Here is a 12561-nt window from a genome sequence, read left to right on the forward strand (position 1 = left end):
GGAGAGCCGCGTGCTAATGCACCCATGAAAGATGGGGAGAAAACGGCCAGGGCGCCTCTGCCAAAAGTGCTAATTCTTACCTTGCTTATGAAGATCAAGTGCCTCGCTCAGGTTTAAAAACCAGTTTCTCTTTTGCTTACAGTAAAAGGTTGAAGAATGTGGCCATAACAAGCCCATTAAAAGGGCATTCTTTAGCGCTTCCCTGGCTTTATGCGAAGACCCAGGAAACGCTCTCTGCTCGCGGAGAGGCCGGCAGCGCAGGAGCAGCATTCATCAGTCTTTGTTAGCACGGCGAGCTGCCTTGATGAACAGTTCATTAACCAGGAGAGGCAGGATCCGTCTTTTAATACGCTCGCTATAGCAGCCAGGCCCTGACAGTGAGTAAAGAAGTCAGGAGGCTGGTCTTGAGAGCTAAAACCTTGCTGCTGCTCTGAAACTAATCTTTCCCCCTCCTTCCGCAGGCCTTCGGGTAGCGGCGTTCATTAAAACGCTTCTCTGAGCTGTCATTTAAGAGTGCTCTGTACGTAGGATCTCATGGTTGTCGAGCAGATAATTCAAACATAACAAATGGGACAATAACGTGCACACGTGAAGAAACCTGTTCTGACTCTCCCAGGCATCTCTCAGGATTCACCGTGGTGTTAATTGTTTCGTTGCAAAAGGCGTGAGATCGAGGTAACAGTTAAAACAAATAACCGGAGGCGCCTGGCAGCGCGTGCATCCCTGGCACGCTGCGCGTCGGAACGGGGCAGACGCGTTTCCAGCAGTTCAGGCACGTTCGTCGGCAGCTTCAGAGGGCGCAAATTCGCTACGAACAACTCCAAGTCTGTAGGATTATTTTTTTTTCCCCCTGAGGTGCTGGGAGGGAAGGGGGGAATGGGCCAGATGAGTCTGTAGCTGCAGATCTAAGAGCTCGGTTTGCAGCAGGAGTAAAACCTGAGCCATTGCAGGATCCACCTCAAGATTCAGGATGGATTTAGGCTGCAGGAAGCACTCGGAGATCGTTTGTTGCTCTCCTCCTTCCACCCCCCTTCCTTGCCTCTGTTAGCAATAGATTAGTGTGGGGCAGGGGAGAGTTACTGCTTCAGCCAAACATTTGAGGCTTCGTGTAGAGCAGCCAGCAGTTGAGGCTCTGGTGCTCTCGTCTGGAGCCCGATCTCTTGTTCATCCAAGTCCTCCAGGAAATGAGAAACATAAGCTGCAGGTATGTTCGTGCATGTACACAGAGCGCTGCGTTTCTGGAGCACCAGGGACACGGAGGCCTCTGAAACCCTGCACTGCTCCTCAAAATGGCTGCCAGATGTGTTGGCGCTACTGAATCCTCGGGGCCTGACACCAGAAATGCTGAGGTTGTTACCCGTTTGCTTCTCACCCCGTTCTTCCTTCAGTCCTCCAGGCCCGGTGTTGCAAGGCGGAGCGTGACCCCGGGTGGCTGCGGTACCTGTGGAGGATTTCTGCCGGCACACTCGGGGCAAGGCTCGCCGGGCTCTGCTTAAACAAAGGAAGCGCGTTTGTTTTTACAGCTCAAGCTCGAGAGCCTGCGTTGGGATCCTGTGCCATTTTCCCATGCTCGGAGCAAGATTCTCGAGGAAGACGACCTCTCCCTTTGCTGCACAGCCCTTACCGACCAACAGATACCTTCTCTGGCTTGCCAGTGCTGGAGACTTCTTAAAGCTTAACGTGGCTTTGGTTTGGTATTTGTCTGTAGGTGCAGTAGACGGTACAGAGACTCCTGAAAGGAACCACAGCCTGGCTGCCCATGCTCGTGTGTCTTCTTGCTATTGAGGCCACACTACTTCATCACCTTTTAACCCAGTCAATCCCAGCTGGATCCCTTGTAACCCATTTTCCAGTCAGTGGGAAATGGAGCTTCCGGGTCCTGCAATAATGCATCTATCTGAGCGTTCAGCACAAGAGCAGACTTGCTACGCAGCTGTCTCAAACAAGCAGAACTTAACAAACTGTATCATAAAGCCACGCTGTGTGGTAACCGGGTGTTTTTCTGACAGCACGTACACTTTTTCCCGCAGCAGTCAGCAGTTTGCTGAAATAACAAATCTTAATGACAAAGAGGTGTTGGAAAGTCCTCGAGCTAGTAGTAAGATCTGTAAGGAAAGCGTATCATCTAACATATGCTGCTCTGCCTTTATCTGAGGGAAGGCATTTCTCAAAATAGTCCTCCTTACTCCTTCATCTAATTCACTGTAGTTTATTTCTAGCATCAAAATGAGAATGTCATTTCGGTGTGATCCAGCTTTTATAGTAAGTGCAGAGCCATATGAGTAGGATGCATCTTGCACTTCATAGCCAAGGCAAGCTGTAGATGGTGACGCTTTTAAGACTATTTGGGTTGTCTTAAGATAGAAAGTGGTTTCCACCATTAAGTAAGTGTGCCCAGGGAAGCAGTGCATGAGAAGCAGTGGGTAGACTTCATGGCAGCTTGTTCAGTTGGACTCACACTGCAAATTGAGGGGATGGAAGTGCCTAGGTATGACTGTGCTTGCTGCATGGGCATCTGTGCAGTCTTGGAGTGATCAAGTTGTGTGAGGAGGTGGTGGTGGTAGGGGGGAGGTACCTGTGTTGCACACAAGTGGATCTTCCATTTATCTCTGCTGTTCCTAAGACTCTGCTGAGACCGTGGGGCGTGCTGTATCGGGGAAATGACTGTTGTGGAAGACTTGCTTCTTGCTGAGTGGATGTATGGGGGAGTGAAACCGGGAGCATCACCCTAAAGAAAAGGAGGAGGTGCCTGGGAGCAGAACCTGCAGAGCTGCCCTGACTCTACGTTTTAGGTGAGAAGAGGCATTCCAGAAACAACTAAACCATTGCTTTGTGTTTCTCTCGTAGCAACCCTCCGCTCAGCGAGGAGATGCTGCCTCCGGGGGAGTGGATGTGTCACCGCTGCACTGTGCGCCGCAAGGTGAGGCCTCTCGTAACAGATCCCTCCCCTTCTGACTGCCCACTTGAAACGTGAATCCTGGGTTTTGTACCTTCCTTTTCCCTGAATGTGTACGTGTGTACCACCGGAGTCGCTCTTTGTGCTCGCAGTTGCAAAGGGCTTTGTTAGGAACAAGCTCAAAGAAAACTAAAGGGTCTTGGTGAGACCCTCCTGGTATTTTTAACCTTGCTACTAGGAACCGAAATTGAAGTGCTTAATAAGTTCTTATCAAGCTGTGCCTTTTGAACTGTTTTCCTTTCCCCCTACTTCTGGAAAGGAGGGAGAGCTGAGGGAATGGGAAAATCTCCCATGGTCGAGGAGGTGAGCTGTCTACAGGCGAAACACGAGCCATGTTAACGCAGCTTTGGCATCGGGGCTGTGATTCTGGTTAACGCGTTTCTTAGAAGTGTGACTTCACAGCAGTTGCACATCGGCAGAGGGTGAAATCACAGCGAGTGATGATTTCCTGGGCTGTTGAACAGGACGGGGAGGAGATGATTGGGCAAGGTTGTGGCTTGTCTGTTCTTTTTCTTTCCTTGATGCTCTTTCTCCAGGAAGCTGTCTTGCACAATGTAAACATCTCAGTGCTGTGCCTACGTAAGACTGCGTAGCAGAGGGTTTAGAAACTGCACCAAGCTATCTAGCAACTGTTCCCTTGAAGTGACACCCAAAACAGATTGGGAGAAAACTGTGTGCTCAGCCTTTTGTTCCTGAAGTTATTGCCTTGTTACGTTCCCAGGGTGCTGTTCAGCCATCTGCCAACAGTAAAAATGAAGGTTGCAAATTTAAAAATAAAATAATAAATTTTAAAAGAGAGAGAGGGGAGGGGGGAAGAAAAAGATCCAATTCTTCTGTATTAAAAACTGCCCGATAATGCCTTGCTCCTTTTGAAGACTGTTTTAGTGATTGAGTAGATTGGGTCAGTCGTGTTGGCGATGCTGTCAGGCGCTGGAGCAGTGCACAATTGCCTGTACGAGGCCACGCAGCCTCCCCTCCTGTTGCAAAACGGATCTCATGGTGATGGCAATGCACTGTTTTCCCCTGCTGCTGTTCTCCCTGCCCACCTTGTTCGAGGTTCCCATCATCAGGAGAGAGCAGAGTGGTGGTTGTGCATTGTGCTCGTATTCTCAAGCTGACCCCGTTCCGTAAGGGGTTTGGATGCACTGCCTGGGTTAATAGACTGCATCGACAAAGAACGGTCTACCATGGAGCTTCTCAGTGCTGGCTAGCCAAGTAAACAGAGTTGTCTGATTTGTCACGTATTTAGGGCTAGATGCTGTGAAATGTTGTTCTGACCTGCACTCAAATACAACTATCCTGAAAGGAGAGAGACCTTTTTTTTTTTTTGCCCATGCTTGGTTCCCTTCATGTGTTTTGTCATCTGTACGTTAGCTGCAGTCAAATTGTTTTTGCTCGGTCGAAGCTTTAAGGACTTCACGGGGGAAGCTGTAGTAAGTGGCTGAAGCCTTTTCAGATGCTGTTTGTCTTCGATTGCATATTTGTCAAGGTTGATGTGCTTTGTCTGTGGCCTCCATGATAAGCCTGCCTATTCATGTCGTGCAGAAGCGAGAACAGAAGAAAGAGCTGGGGCAGGTAAATGGATTGGTGGACAAATCTGGGAAAAGGACCACCTCCCCCACCAGTGACGCAGACCTGTTGGACAGGTCTAGCAGCAGCATCAGGGCTAATGCGCATGCCAGGATCTTGGAAAGGAGAGCGAGCCGGCCTGGCACTCCCACATCCAATGCCAGCACCGAGACCCCCAACTCAGAGCAGAATGATGTCGATGAGGACATAATTGACGTGGATGATGACTCTGCCATTGCAGAAATGGACTGCGGGCAGCCCCAGCTGAAGCGCCCCTTTGAGCTTCTTATTGCTGCTGCCATGGAAAGGAACCCAACGCAGTTCCAGTTGCCGAATGAACTGACCTGCACCACAGCACTTCCAGGTGAGCAATGGCTTGGCTGGTGTCAGTGAAGGTGTCCGCGGTTGCGTCCTGCTGCCTCTTGCCTCTTTTCCCTTTGGTAGTTGCAGCTCCAGTGGTGCTCACTGGGGAAGGCTAGATCATCCATCTGAAGAAAAAACTTCCAGTTGTCAAAATACTTGATGTTGCTTTACGGTCTGAGAATCTAGTAACAAAGTGGTGAATTCCTGTATAGGATGTCACTGAAATGATTAACTATAAAATATACCTGCCTTTAGAGACAGCCTCTGTAATTTAAGGCTAGATTTAGTGGTTGATAAGGGTTCCTTAAGCAACACTTTTTGCCTTTTCTGTTTGCCTCCGCTTGAGCTGATAATGCGTATCTACCAGAAAGTAAATCACTGCTATGTGGGTAACTCAAAGCCTTTTAAAATTTGCTTTCAGGTACTAGTAAGAGGAGGAGAAAGGAAGAAACCACAGGAAAGAATGTCAAGAAAGCACAACACGAGTTAGACCACAATGGTTTGGTTCCCTTGCCGGTGAAAGTCTGCTTCACATGCAACAGGTACTTGACTCTCCCAGGGAAGCTGTTTGGTGTGGCTGCACCCTTCACAGGAGCAAAGTTCTTGCTGAAAAAAGTAGATGACCTGTTCCCTTTCCCATTCTCCTTCATTACTTGTTTACTGTCCTCTAAACCAGTGGGGGAATAATCATCTCAGCTAAATAACAGATGTTTAACCATGGCAAGTATAGGTGTGGCTTCTGCAGCCCTGCATGGCTGTAAGGGGTTTTTAAACGTAGCCTGGAGAAAGTGAGACATCTTGTCTTTGGTATTTTTCTACTAAGAAAAATTCTGAAGTGATGGTGGTTTAGAAAACTGAGATACCTGGTTTTGGTTCGTGAAGTATGCAAGGAGGTGACCTTTAGGAAATAAAAATCGAAGCCCAAGGCAAACAGGAATATTGTGCTGAAATACTGAATCTGAAAACTAGTACAAATTGCAGCTGTGTTTTGTAACTGCATCAAAAATGCACGCATAGATCCCAATTCAAAGTGTCGTTGAAAATGAACAACTTTATTTCAGGAACCCAGCCAGAGAGCCTTTCTGAAAGTAGACTGGAGGCTCAGTTGGGCTTCTGTGGAGAGCGGCTGGTGACTCTGTTGTAGAGTGAAGATTTCTTCACAGCCTGGGGAAGTGGGTGTAGGAGCTTTCTGGACTGTGATACTTCTGTTCTGAGAACACCTTGTTGAAGTAAACATCCCGACTTCACACAAGGCTCATCTGAGGAAAATTGTAATAGCCTAAATCTGAGATTCCCTTTGGATCTCTGAATTCTGCTATAAACAAACTAATGCACAAGGTCAACTGGAATCACTGCTTATGTGAATCCGAGAAGTGCTTACAGCCTTCCGGAATCGGCATCTCTTCCTGCCGGGGGACCTCTTTTGCACTGAGAGCCCCTCATGTGCATGATGGGCAAGTCCTTTTGCCTTGAGTGGGTCTTGCAGAAGGTCCATATAGGTCAAGTTACAATCAGAAGCCTAATTTTAGATACAAGTAACATAGTGTAGGGGAATGGATGGGGAAACATAAGCTAAAGTGGTTAGCTGGGTTTGCCTGCTGTTCGTTTATACTCTGTGTTTTGTGTGGGAAATAAGATACGGGTCTCTCTTTGCAGGAGCTGCAGAGTGGCACCTCTCATCCAGTGCGATTATTGCCCACTCCTGTTCCACATGGATTGTCTGGAGCCACCGCTTACTGCCATGCCTCTGGGTCGATGGATGTGCCCAAATCACATAGAACACGTGGTGGTAAGCAGGACTATGATTGCAGTATGGTAACTGGATGCTGGAGTGGAACCTGGCAGGTCCATTAAAGGACAAAGTACAACAAATGTAAAACAGCTTCTGAGCTCTTATTGCTCCCTGTAACGCTTGTAAAGCTCCTGCTGCAAGCAACGCACTCGCCAGAGGAATATGATGCTGCTCTCTGCAATAAAATATAAAGATGGGGGAACTCCTTCCTGTAACTGGAGCTGACAGCTCAGATTGTGGCTCACTGACAGCCTGTCTGGTTTTCAGACTGGACTTCTTAAGATCTAGATGAGCTTCCAGAACCGTGACACAAAGCAGCGCAGTGCTACAAATAGGGAAATTAATTCTTTGCATGCTTAACCCAAAAAACTCATTCCAAGAGGGAGTTTTCATTTGTGGAACAGCAGCGTACTTGAGACTAAATACTCAGGAAACAGGGAGCTGAAACGAAGGGCTTGTGCCCAGTCAAACTGCTTCTGAGAGCATTGGTGCTGCTTAGCAGGCCTTTAAATGCTTTTGTATTCATCTCCAGCAATGTGGCCTTTAACAGAAATGGTTAGTGCTGCAGGAAACAAATAGTCTAAAGCTGAGCTGATGCTGTACTGCCAGTGCTCCGAGGCGTTATGAAAGTCTTAGGGTACCTTAGAGTGACCCGCAGATCCCTAACTCCTGTGGCATTATCTGATCACCCAGCTGAACCAGAAGAATTTGACCCTGAGTAATCGGTGCCGAGTGTTTGACCGGTTCCAGGACACCATATCTCAGCACGTTGTCAAAGTGGATTTCTTAAACCGAATCCATAAGAAACATCCTCCGAATCGCAGAGTTCTTCAATCAGTGAAAAGAAAAGGTTTGAAGGTATGTGTAAACAAGTCGGTGTCGGTGAAGATACCTGTGTATATATCCTAGTTTGGAAAGGAAACCAGCATGCCTAGTTGAGATAACTTCCTGGGGCAGGAGGAAGAGGGTAAGGTCTGGATGTTGTGTTGGTGAGAGGTCTGGGAGTCAGCAGTTACTTTTCATTATGTGTAAGGTTTAAGCCTCTCTTTTTCCACCAACCATAACGCTCAGCCATTGCAAGTAAACCTTTAAATCTGACACAAGCATAGAAAGTACAACACAAAACATCTGAAGGTGGTCCTACAGTCAGAATTGGGACTGGTGCATGTTCTGTGTTAAACCCCGAAGGGAACTTGCTGCCAGAATGCCTGAAAAGTGCCATACAGGTTTCCCTTCTTACTTGGCATTTTTTGCATGACTGCTTTCATGCTGCAGCCACCACGTTGTGCTGAAGTCATGCCTGACCTAAGGGAATCAAACCTATTAATTTCGACCTAGCCGCACCAGTTTAAAGCAGTCAGTCCTTGAAAGCTGTAATGTATTGTCTGTCTGCAGGGCTCCTTTGGGTCAGAAGCGTGGTGCTGCTTAGGCACTTTGTTTAACTCACCATTCTTGAGTATTTGTTCTAATGTGTGATCTTCTTTCTCTACAATGTAGGTTCCTGATGCTATAAAGTCCCAGTACCGGCTTCCACCCCCGTTACTTGCGCCTGCAGCAATTAGAGATGGCGAGCTGATCTGTAACGGGATCCCTGAGGAACCCTTGCAGAAGCACCTTTTGAACACTGAGCACTTAGCCAGCCAGACAGAACAACAGGAGGTAAATGAAGTCAAATGCTTGGACCCTGCGTCTGTAGTTGCTTTGGTACAAAGATCCTTTTCCATTTCAGTCATGATCAGAGCAGTTGTCTAGGAAACCAGTCTCAAAACCATGTCTGAAGGTGATAGCTTGTCTTGTCTCTGACACCCTTGCCTGTTAAAACTTGATTTTGGCTTTCCAGGTGAAATGTAAAACTCTTTATTTGACACTTCAGGGAAGTGGTGAAACAGTCTCCTGGCCTTAGGGGTGGAGTCGAGGGCTTTCTGTCTAGGTGCCATTTTTATTTCCTAACTGAGGGAAAATTCTTTCCCCCTCTATTATTTATTAATGTTCGCGTCGCATTTCTGGGCTGCTTCTTATTGCTGGTAGATTTGGGCTTTTAAATCAAGGTCAAATGAGCGTGTAAATCTTGTATGAAACTTATTGCCAGCTTCCACAACGCGAAGCCGTGTTGCTTTGCAGTCAGTGGTGTAGTCGAGCCCTTCTGTTAGCTCAGGTGGGGTTCTTGTGGCAGGTGCACGTTCACCACAGAGCTTAAAACTTGAAATAAATCATTTGGTCTTACTTTACCTTGTGTAAAAGGAAAGATGCTCCCCAGCCCAGCTTTGGCATCGCTGTAGCCTGAGGTACAGTAGCATCTCTTTCTAGCATGCTACAGAGTAAGCTGTAGTTTTCTCCTGGCTCTAGACAAGCATCAGAGCAGATGCTGTAGTGCCAGGCTGTGTCAGAGCCATCAGCAGCACAGCGAGGCAGCCGAATTTCTTCTTGCTGGGTGAACGATGGAGGAGCTGTTGAGGTTTGGAGCACTGTCTGCCTGTGGCACTAACCTGCTCTTTTTCCTTCCTCCCAGTGGCTCTGTAGTGTTGTTGCGCTCCAGTGCAGCATATTGAAACATTTATCTGCTAAGCAGATGACTTCGCTTTGGGACTCTGAACAGACAGAGAAGGCTGATATTAAGCCTGTTATTGTGGCGGACGGCTCACTTGCCAACCCTTACCAGGCAGCTGACAAGGCACCCACACCTTCCCTCTATTCCATCTCATCCTGCACCTCAGGGATCACCACCCAGAATTCCTTGAGCTCCTCGCAATCCCAGCAGACGTTATCACAGGAAGATGTCAACTGCAGCTCTTGTATAGATAAACCCAAGAAGGTGTCGTCTTGCGGGACTTCGAACGGGCCCACGGCCTCTGACGTTAAAGTGAACGGTCCTCATTTCTACGGCGTTTCGTCCGAATCTTCAGCACAGTTGACTGACTCCCAGAGGCTCATTGGCTCTGGTAACTCAGTACCTGTTTTGTCTCATCGGCAAACGTGGCCTCGGCCCCTCACGCCCCCGGCGACTTGTGGACTCCTGAATCACACCATTGGAACCATCGTCAAAACGGAGAACGTAGCAGGACCCGTTTCTTGTGCACAAAGGGGCTCTGTGCCAGTCACGAGTATGCCTACGTCCATATCGAGCTCCTGTGCCAGCCTGGAGACCACCAGCACTTTGCAGAGAAAGAATGTGCAGACGCAGATAGGACCGCCGCTGACGGCAGACCTGCGGTCCATGGGCTCCCCTCTGAGCGCCACCAGGGCTCTCACCCCTCCGCAGGCCGCAGGAGACGGCATCTCTGCTGTTGGGTCCACAAACAGATTCTGTTCACCAGCACCACCTTCAGGTACGTGCTGAAGGGCTGATCGTGGCCCCTGAGGCTAAAGGTTACTCTGAACCTCAAGGCTGTGAACCTCAAGGCTGTGTGCCCTCATTTAACTGGGAATTGGGCTTTCTGTGGAGAGCCTGGAGAAGTTTCTCCAGTCTCCTGTCTAGGGTCCCTCCATGGGAGCCAGGGGATGTATTTTCACTGGCTGTGTGCACCTGAGAAGGGAACTCTGTCCTGAAGAGCAGGATGGTAGCTCACAGTAGTTTTAAATCAGTTGGCTGCTGTCTGTGTGTCAACAACCAGCCACTCCAGTGCTGCTTTAAAACCACCAGTTTGTTTGGAAGTGCTGGTTTGATGGCAAGGTGGTCCTTCTCAGCTGTCTGCTATCAGATCCTGTGATCTCTGTGCACAGGAACTGCTCTGGCCATGGTTGTGTCCCCTGGTGCTGATGTGTTTGAAGTCTTCATGCACAGCCTTGATGTTGGAGAAATGCTTGGGAAGCTGTATTCTGTTTAGTATCTGCTGATTTATTAATACAGGGGACTTATTGACTTGGATACACCATCTCGGTCCCGAGTTGTACCCAAAAACCTTGCTGCTAAAGTGTATATACCCATGCTTCAGTATAAAAACATCAAAGTTGTTGATAGCTGTTGAAGTCACAGAAACTGCCCATAACCCAAATTTTGCTCGAGTAAGCAAAGTAAGCCTTAAGCTTTCACAGAATCACAGAACGTTAGGGAATGGAAGGGACCTCCAAAGCTCATCCAGTCCAATCCCCCTGCTGGAGCAGGAACACCCAGATGAGGTTACACAGGACCTTTACTTTTTCATGTAAAGCATTCTCCTCCCCTTGCCCCCCACCAGCTCAGTGCTCAACCAAGAGTAAACCCTTTGTGCAAGCTGGGTTGTAGCAGTCGCCAAAAAGCACACGATGGGGCGGTTTGCCCTGCTTAGAAATGCAAGATTGGGAGAAGTTTTGGTAGAGGAAATGAGACCATTCTATAGAAGGCTTATTTTGGTTGTAGCTTGGAGAGCACTGCAAACCATACATAATTTTGCAGTTATTTAAGGCGTTAATTAATTGCTTTTGGCGCAAAGCTCGCGTTCTACAAAATGCAGATTAAAACATCATTTTGCTGCAGTGTCTCTTGGGAAAGGTGTAAATATTTAGATTTTCCATCTGACACGATGCATATATATATATTCATAACATCTTAAATTACGATGTGCAAATTTTATTGCTGAGTACAAAAATACAAATAATTTATGATTTTTATTTTTTTTTTGCCATAAATTTCAGGCTTATAGGAGTTCTAAGCAAAGCAACTCAAGAAGATTTGGTATCAACAAAGCATTAAAGGGATTTTGTTGCCTGGCGTTTGCCATTGCCTCTTTCAGCTGCATGGTCACTGCCAAAGCAGTAGGATTTTATTTTGTAAATAATAAAATCGGCTTACGACTGTCACATTCTTACTGGACAGTGAAGCACGGCCCAGAGCTGATAATCATGCAGGAATAAAAATGGACCAGTTGTACTTTTTATGCGTGTTCAGACCTAGGCAAGCTTCTTGACAAATGTCTCTAGGTTTAGGAAGCTCTTCAAGCTGCTGGGGTTTGGTGCTCATCTTTCCCGTCTCTGTAGGCCGTCACTCACAATCTGACATTGCTCCTGCTTCAAACAGGGAGTAGGAGCTTAAATTAAGTCCAGAATTCCTCCAACAGCTGGAGGTGAGGGGCAGAAGCTGGCAGTTGGCTCTGTGTTGGAGGCACACACCAGTCCCTGCCTTTTCCAAAGCATGGCTATGGGTAAAACCAGTCAATCTGAGCAGCTTAGAGGGCTGGGTGGGCGTCTTGCGAGCGTTGCAGTGACATTTCTTCTCTGCACCATCTTTCTCTGTAGATGGTAAGGTCAGTCCCAGCACCTTATCCATAGGAAGCGCTTTAACTCTACCCTCATCACTCACTTCAAACTCCGCAGCTATGTTGGACCTCACCAGTTCCCTGAAAGCGTTTATGGACGGCGGTGAGTACTCGGTTCATTGTCAGTCTCTGCTGGCCCTGTGTGTTTGCTTCCCTTGAGCGTTCGGTCTCTGCTGAAGGAAAAGTTGGGGAGATCAAGAAGGGTTGCAGTCAGGTGAGGGTGGAGCTGGGTATGCATTGCCTTCAATATGTCACATGCCTCCCTGCTTGTAGTGTTGCCAAGGCAGCAGAGCCATTGAAGTGTTTCAGCCTGAAGGTTTTCTGGGGAAAGATCACAAAGCTGCTCATGGGCTGCTTTCCAGGTGGGGTTCACATGCAGAAGCCTCCAGCCCTGCTGTGCTGTGGCGTAGCTGCAGTCCAGCGCCGTTCCTGACAGGCATAAAGGCCAGCAACAACAGATCTTGTAGCCGAGCGGTCACCTGAGAGGTGATGCTCCAGTGGGTCAGTTAATTTGCTGATTTATTTCTGCTTCTGTCAGTCTTCTCCTAGACTGGCCTGCTTTTTATTTTCCTTTTGTTGCGCTTGGCAAGAAATGCCGGCCCTGAGTGGAGTGACTTCAGGAGGAGGAGACTGCTGAGCAGCAACCGTCA

General features: G+C 48.0%; 1 protein-coding gene across 1 annotated transcript in view; it reads left to right on the forward strand.

Annotated features, from left to right (window-relative positions):
- Nucleotides 1-2853: 2853 nt before the first annotated feature.
- PHF12 (PHD finger protein 12) overlaps nucleotides 2854-12561 on the forward strand; it is a 16588-nt gene continuing 6880 nt past the window's right edge. The window contains exons 1-8 of the mRNA XM_010188149.1: nucleotides 2854-2920; nucleotides 4502-4889; nucleotides 5310-5430; nucleotides 6545-6677; nucleotides 7374-7538; nucleotides 8178-8339; nucleotides 9190-10006; nucleotides 11892-12014. Coding sequence (XP_010186451.1) covers nucleotides 2870-2920; nucleotides 4502-4889; nucleotides 5310-5430; nucleotides 6545-6677; nucleotides 7374-7538; nucleotides 8178-8339; nucleotides 9190-10006; nucleotides 11892-12014 — 1960 coding nt within the window. The 5' untranslated portion in view covers nucleotides 2854-2869. The remainder of the gene's footprint in view (nucleotides 2921-4501; nucleotides 4890-5309; nucleotides 5431-6544; nucleotides 6678-7373; nucleotides 7539-8177; nucleotides 8340-9189; nucleotides 10007-11891; nucleotides 12015-12561) is intronic.

This window comes from Mesitornis unicolor, unplaced genomic scaffold, assembly GCF_000695765.1.
Source record: "Mesitornis unicolor isolate BGI_N332 unplaced genomic scaffold, ASM69576v1 scaffold3607, whole genome shotgun sequence".
Lineage (NCBI taxonomy): Eukaryota > Metazoa > Chordata > Aves > Mesitornithiformes > Mesitornithidae > Mesitornis > Mesitornis unicolor.